This window comes from Aphelocoma coerulescens, chromosome 2 (genome assembly GCF_041296385.1).
Source record: "Aphelocoma coerulescens isolate FSJ_1873_10779 chromosome 2, UR_Acoe_1.0, whole genome shotgun sequence".
NCBI lineage: Eukaryota > Metazoa > Chordata > Aves > Passeriformes > Corvidae > Aphelocoma > Aphelocoma coerulescens.
The window spans coordinates 135,713,186-135,721,155 of NC_091015.1; the positions used below are offsets into that span (position 1 = coordinate 135,713,186).

The following is a 7,970-nucleotide window of genomic DNA, read 5'->3' on the forward strand; positions in this document are numbered from 1 at the left end:
TGACTTGAAAGGAACAGAACAGACTCTTCACACCACTAGTGCGCAAGTCTGGGACATGACTGATCATCACAAGACGTCACTTCTATGAATTGCATCAATATTGGCATCAAAAGCCACAAGCATCTAAAACTGAATTTGCTGAAAATATTTAAAAGTAATTTAGGTTATTTTCATTTAATGACAATTTGACCAAACACAGCAGTCAAGGTTGTAGGCTTTATAATCACGGTCATAAAGGATTTTTTAGCTGTGATGCCTGTTTTCCCATTTAGCCAGCCAGATCCTTTTAAACTGAGTTTTCTTATTCTGAGTTTTTAGAGCATTGGAATAGTCTTGACTCGTACCATAGAAGTCCACTCAGGAAGCAGCAGGAGGTTTCTGCATGTGTCTGTCTGTCCGAACCACCAGGGGGGACTCATTCCTCATCTATAACTTTACTGCAGCAAGTATCTGAAAAAAACACCAGTGCTTGGACCAGGTCTAGAAAGTCAATTCAGCAAAGAGCTTGTCTTCATTTATATTAAGAGAACTTTTATGTAAAATCTTGTCAATCTGCAGTGCTCTTTCCACTCTGCCCGTGAGTGCATCAGCCACCCAGAGCACTGGGCAGCAACGCCAGACCAAGTCTGGCCACAGAGGGATGCGTGTTCAGCTGGGAAATCTTGTATATCAGTGGGGTACGGTCAGTGCCACCTCCTGCCCGCGGCAGACTGACCTGGGACTTGTGCTAAACCTCTTGGACTGACAGAGGACTCAGCAGAGAGCCTGGCTTGTCTTCTCACTGATTAAACTCCTTCACACCACTGGTCATGGCTTTGTGGTTGAAAGGAATATTTTTTTGGCTGTACATGCAAAAGGTAGCTCTTCTTTAGCAGCTGCTTCATTGCTCCTTTGTAGATATTTCACTACTCCATTTCTTTTTTCCTTCCTGATTTATTTCAATTCCACTGCATGTCTTACTATTTTTAAGAAAAATTTGTCCATCTTGAAACAGAACTGTGTTATTGCTGTGATCACAAAGGGCTTATATGTTTTATAGCATCCTGTTAACAGCAAAAATCTCTGTGTGATATATGTACTCTGGAGATCTGTCAGGAAAGTTATACAATTTTGAATTCCCACTTAAAAGCCAAATGCTAGAAATTTCTTAAAAATTTTAACTCTGTCAGGCCAGTGGGACTCTCCTTGTGGTCTATAGAAAGATTTGGAAATACAGAAGAGAATTCTCTAGCGGCATTAAATTTTCAAATTTTTATCTCATTTTGTGAATTATTACATGTAGTAGCTCATTAGTTGGTACTTTCAGGCACTTTTAATTGAATTTTCACCTTCCTTAACTAATCTGGGAACTACCCCCATCCCTGGGCACAATCAGTCATGGTTTTGTGCACATCGTTATTCCTAAATTATCTTTTGTGTTACATGTTTAGACTTCTATAAAACAATTTTTTAATCTTCTGCTACTTTACCTTTATAAATATGCAAAATATAACCCTGGTATGCACAGAATTTGTGAGAATAAAATGTTTTAGGCACTGTGATGGGGAATGGGGAGAGTCACAACAATTAAGTTGTTTTTGTTGTAATTTTTATTGAGTTTCCAGCTTAGCACAAACTCAAATACCTGTCTATTTTACATACTACTTATTTTTCTTAAAAAAACCCCCAAACAGTTTCTGATCTAAGAGAAGTCAGCAGTCATATATGTGAACCAATAAGGTAACTTGTGAGAAAATAATGTGCTTAATCTCTGTAAGTCATTCTTCCATTAAATTTGGTAGATTTCCGTATTTCATTATCGTGAGAAAAAAAATTTAGTTGTGTTTCCTGTCAGTTAGCTGGGGGTTCTGCTCTCTGGAATGAGGCATTAGGCTTAATTTGATCTGTTCCCATAACTGGGACCAGCAGTACAGGCAAATATGTTATTCGTAGTGTAATTCACTAACAGACAGAAATAATGGCATGTATCTAATACCAAAAGTGCTTTAAGAGGTTTTTGTTTTGTTGTTTCAAACTTGAGTATCAAAGTCTGTGACCTGGGGTGTTGTCAGCATCGCAGAATAAAATCAGGTTGTAAGCTACCTTCAGCTGTGACAGATTCTGTGTTCTTACAGAAACATGCCAGTCAAAACTGGACAGCCTGTGTTAGTAATTGACTCATGTTTGGTGTCCCCCTGGCCCCAGGCCTGTGCATGGCTCTGTGCTCTGGGCAAACCATGCAGTGCTGCTTCTCCAGCAGAGACTGTGGGGAAGAGTGTGGGAGAAGGTGGCAGAGAGACTCTGGGAGGCAGATGTGGGAATTATCGGCTGTAATTTTATTGATTTTTGAATTTGTTCCCACTAAGAAGTATAACTGTGATAGATACAACTTTGAAGGTGGTATCTGACATCATGCAGGACATCAGTGGTTCTACTCAATAACATCAGATGGTTGCATTCAGCTCCATTTGAAACACATCCTCTAATTACATTCCTCCAGATTTCAGGTGTATTTGTAAAGCACAGTGAGCTTTTTAAGAAATTTATTATGGAAACTTGTGAGAGGTATTGACTACCATAAAAATAAAAGAATGGATTTAGTTTTCATCAATTATGGTTTTTTCTCTTCTTTGATATGTACAGGAAACTGTGTTTGAAATTATGCCTTTAAAAATGTTAAACCTGATGAGTCAACTAAACTTGCTCTTTACGTGCTTCTGGTAGTCATAATGTCATAATGTCATTTCACTTCCCCATTTCACACAGTTTTCCCTTTCATTTTTCACTCATGGTTTGAGCTGCATTGTCTGGGGAAAATGTAACAACAAAAGCAGGAATTATTTTTCTTAACAAAATTTAGTGTGATGATAACTGACGGTGCTGCAGTAGGACTAAGATTGCAGAGAATTTGATAAATAACAGAACTTTCCCTGAAGACATGTGACTGACGATGACTGTGCTGAATTTCGTTCCTCTTTCTCCTAAACGAAGTTTTATACCACTGAGTACTGAGCAAAAAAAAAGTAACTATGTTTGGACTCCTTTTTTTAATTTTATTTGCCCCTGGAGTCAGTGAATTCCTCTGTACATCATCCGATCTTGAAATGTCATATACTTTTTGTGGTAAGTAAAAAATAGGTAAGACTTTTGTTAAATCTGCATGATAATTACTGTACTCTGAGGGATTGTGAATTTTCTTTCAAATTTGTTTCTTTGATGAATACAGAAAAGTGAGAAGAAATATACTTCTGTTATTAATTACCCTGTTACAAGAATTTTACTTCATAGACATAAATATTACCACAATGCTGGTTCCAGCAGCTAGGAGAGAGAGAATTTTATTCTCAAATGAAGTAGACATGTTTTGGTTCAGGAAATATTAGAAGACAATGGATTTAAACTTGGATTTAAACTCTGTTGTATAAATTATGCCTATTGAATTAACCAGTATGTTACAATGAAAAGTTTCAAGTATGTGGAAAAAAAAGAGGGAATGTGAGATTTTGTCAGGCTGGGAAACCAGAGTCAGGCTCTGGGACAGCACAGTGTGTCCTTTCTTGCCATATCTGTGTCATGGGCTGATATTTTGTGTGTTTTAAAAATTCTAGGTGGGTCACTCACAGAGCAAATCTACTCAAGTTTCATTTACATTATCCTGGAAAATATGCTGATATCTTAAAAACATTTTTAGCTGTTGTCAGCATGATTAGTGTAAGTAGGGATATTTTCAGCAGAAGACCATGCTGACTCAATGCTAGTAAAAAGTTTTTATATCTTCAAAAGAGAAATAAAGGTACTTTGGTCTCTGGTTTTTGTGTGCAAAAGATCATCAACCAAACATTGACTTCTCTTGTTACTTAAAGAAATATGATATTGGTTTTGCCCTTTGAATGTAAAAATAATAATATAATTTAAAATATATATTTAACATTTAATACATATATTGGTTCATTTTATAGCACATACCTTATATTAAATACATTTAAAAATATGCATGTGGTTTTTGCGTGTATAACTGTATATTCTTATTATTTTTATGGAGAAGCCTTTTCACACTATCAATGTGAAATGCTTTTTTTCTGTAGATTCTACACCTCATGCTTTCACATTTCATCTGACACCTTGCAGCACAATGAACAAATCTGTCTGGAAGGCTGCTCTTACCTGGATTCCAAGTGAGTCTCTCTTAACTAGACAATTATATTCTGGAAATGCTGAAAATTAAATAAAATTGAAAAACTGACACTTTATCCTAAATGCCAAATGATTTAGGAAATCAGTTTCTCGAATTAAAAATGGAATGGATAAACTGTAGTGAGGGACAGAAATGATGATTTGCAAAAATGTGTTTCATTTGGAGCAGTTAACCAGAGCCCTGCACACAGACTGTCACTGTACAAGCAAATCTGAGACAGTTTAGCTGTATGTGCATTTTGCTGTTCTGGCCTGGAGAAGATCCCGGAAGATCCAGGTCTTTCAAAGGAGAGAGAGTATCATCAGGCCATCCAACTATGGCAGGACTTCTATGAAGAATATGCATGTTCCAGAAGCTGGAAACGGTACTGGATTTTGTGTGCAAACCTGGCTGTAATCTTTAGACCCAGTGATAATTAAGCTGGCAAGCTCAGCTAATGAAATGTCCAGGAAATGGCTGTATCATAAACTTCACCTTCTGGACTAGGTTTCCTTCCCTGGGAAAGATCTTTAGGATGGCTACTGGCATTCACAATAGTTTGTTTGCAACACTGGCTTAAAACTAAGGTCTTCAGTTGAGCACATGTTTAGGTTAGCTGTGGAACTGAGTAAACTCTGTTTTCTTTACTGAAGAAATGAAAACAGATTTTGAAATTGTTCTCCCAAATATTTTTTAAGAATAATTTGTTGTTGTTGTTGTTGAAAACAACAATTGCTTTTTGATTTTTTTCTGGAAGTAGCAGTTTTCAAGATTTATACTCCTTTAGTTTTGGGGGGAGTCTTACAAAAATACTGTATTTCAGCAAAATCTAGTTTTTATCTAAGTAGCAGGTCTCCATATACATTTTTTTCTCCCCATCTTTTACCATTTTCTTACTTGCAATGTTTTAATTAGGAAGTGACATCCAGTTTTTGAAGATTGTCTTCCATGTCTGGTATGATGATGCCAAAGCACTCCTCTGGAAAGAACTCCTTTGCAGTGGAGCTGACGATGAATACTCAGTGTGCGGAACGCTGAAAGGAGGTTGGTGTAAAAATAGGTGGTGCAATCAACCCATGCAAACAGATTTTTGTCTCCACAATCTAGACCTTGCTTGGCAGGCAGCAGACCTCAGAGCAGGCAGCTCTCCAGTGCCAGAACCCCATTAAAGTAGAAAAAGTCCAAATTCTATGTTTTAACATCCTTGTACTGCAGTTTTCATCTCCATAAATGAGGATTACTAATATCCTTCATCTCATTATGACACTTATTTTTAACATCTCTAAAATGACATGGGAAGACTGCATTTGACTGGACTGAACAGGAAACTTGAGAGGTGATGTAGGCACTACAAATATCCAGGACAAAGTTTATTTAGATAAGTGTCTGGATGGGTTTTTAAAAGAGATTCTGTACACCCAGGTATGATGCTTTGTTTTTGTTTTTAATAGAGAAGAGTCAATCCTTTGGTAGGGGCTAACACACATTAATATGACACAGGCTCAGATGCAGAGAATTCAGGCAGGATGTCAGACTAAAGGCCAAAAAGACCTGTAAGTCTGTGTTTTCCTTTCTTTAAAAATCAGTATCAGCTCTCTTTGGTTACCATTCGAGGAAATTACTATTTTCAAGTTAAATTACTGGAGTTATCAGAGTAGGATGTGTCTGGAGGAGATGTTGCAGGAGCACTGTGGTTAAATTTCTATTTTCTAATGTGGTTTCAACAAATAGTCAGAGCTCTGAGAGAAGAACCAGGTGAGGGCTTTATCAGTGAAAGTGTAAATGGCATTGGCAACTGCTGCTGAGAGATATGCCATATTGCTTTGAAGTTATTTAGGCAGTCTGATTGATGGCTTTATGGTTAAATAACCTTTTGTATTATAATTATCTCTGTTTTACAGAAACACTTGTAGCAGCATTTGACATTAAAGGTTCAAGAATAAAGTTTCCAAAGGTACTTTTCAACGTTTTATATAAAGAAATAATAGTAAAATCACATAGTTACTGGTATATTTTTTTCTGAAGGGAGATGTTCACCTAAACTGTAGAAAACAGAAGAGGAAATGTCAGAAAACTTTTTTGTAAAAGAAGTGATGACACTAAAATGGTAGCATCTCTGAAATGCTAGATGTTCTAAGGTTATTATTCCTCCATCATTCCTCCTTTATTTTATGAAAGGAAAGACCAAAGAAATTAGTTAGTCATCTTACTAATTCCATTTTGTTTGGTAAATTATTGTCTTTCCTTTTACCTGTTTGAGTAAATCCATTAATATTCCTTCTGCCTATTTCATTCTTTATTTTACATTCTCTTCACTTGCTGCTCTCTTACTCCATGAAACCATTTTTAAAGATTTGATGAGGGGTAACAATATCCAAAAATTAAAAGCAGTGCTCCACCGTTAAACCAGGAGCAGAATCAGTCCTCAGGTTAAGCCATTCTCATCCAACAACTGCCTCATCAGCTGCCTGAGCTTTTTGAAGGCCCTTATCACCCCTATTAATCCCTAAAAATGTCACTAAGGTCCAAAATCTCCAGCACTCCCTTCAGCTCATGGGCCTCCAACAGTGGACTCCATCCAGTCCAACACCTCTTGTAGCCCCAGAGCTGGTAGTGGACAGGAGCATCCTCTGCCATGAGCAGTCCTCCTATAGATGAGGAACTTACAGCAGACCTGACACTTCCTGATGGGACTCTGCTAGATCACAAAATGCTCTTCCTGAGTACTCTGGTCATGAGAAGAAAGTTGAGCACTATTTTTTTTTATGCACTCATGTATCTGACTATACCCGTGGTAACAGTCCCTGATGGGAATCTGTCTTTTTCAGTTCTAATGGAAATCACCAAAACCGTTCCAATCAGCTACTTAGACAAGAGCAGGCAGCATTGTGCACTAATTATCTTTTTTTTCTCTTGCTCCTTTTAGGGCAATTATAGGGTTGTTGTGCAAGGATTCTCTGATGATTCTGAGAATAATATGCTCATATGCTTGAATTTCACCATGATAGTAAAACAAGATGCTTTCTGAGTGCAACAAACTCCAAATAATTCCAGAACACGGAGGTCACTTCTGTGAGCAACTGGAAGCCAAGCTGTGAAGTAATAAGCACACTAAATTTCCTGAGGTAGAATACATCATGTGCTGTCTGGAAAGCTATATGATATATAGTCTTACTCATTTGCAGCACAGCTGTAATCAGTTGCTCAGCCAATGGACACAAAATCTCTGGGAATCAGGCATCCTGATTAATCCACAGAATGACCCTGACTGGATGTCAGGCTGGTACTGCATTTTGGTGCTGTGACTTGAGTTACAATAAAGTTGAGTCCTTCAGGCTGAGCTAAAGTAATCAAGAAATTTTGAAGTTTTAAAGTGCAAGAATCAGAAGTTCATCAGTATTCAACTTAAAATAACACAGCAATTGAATTTGGGAACCCTGTTGTGAGGTGGAGGTGGGGATTTTTTTTTTTGTTTGCTTGGGTTTTTTTTTTCTTCTCTTGTAACAATAAAACTTGTTTGTACAGCCAATTGAAGAGATGTTTTTTATTCTCCTGGTATTTTCTGATATTTCTTCAGATGTATCATATTTTTCTGCTCTGTTTACACCAAGCTGAAACAGAGGAGTAACAATTTGTTATGTGGTAGTAGCTGATGTGGATAAAACCCAAAGTGGAACACGTTTCCAGTTACACTGATAGGGTACAGCTGAATTTAGCCATCCAGAGATGCAACTGCAATCCCTTAGAATGTTTTTAGCTCTTGCTCAGAGTCCGAGGAGCAGAGGCTACACAAGCCGTGTCCTTCAGAAGCAGGAGG

General features: G+C 37.4%; 1 protein-coding gene across 1 annotated transcript; it reads left to right on the forward strand.

The window, feature by feature from the left end:
• Positions 1-2,835: 2,835 nt before the first annotated feature.
• LY96 (lymphocyte antigen 96) lies at positions 2,836-7,670 on the forward strand. The gene is given in 6 exon segments (XM_069006006.1): positions 2,836-2,995; positions 2,997-3,102; positions 4,065-4,154; positions 5,069-5,197; positions 6,055-6,107; positions 7,080-7,670. Coding segments are annotated over 6 exon segments (546 nt in total). The 5' UTR covers positions 2,836-2,929; the 3' UTR covers positions 7,182-7,670.
• The last annotated feature ends 300 nt before the right edge of the window (positions 7,671-7,970 follow it).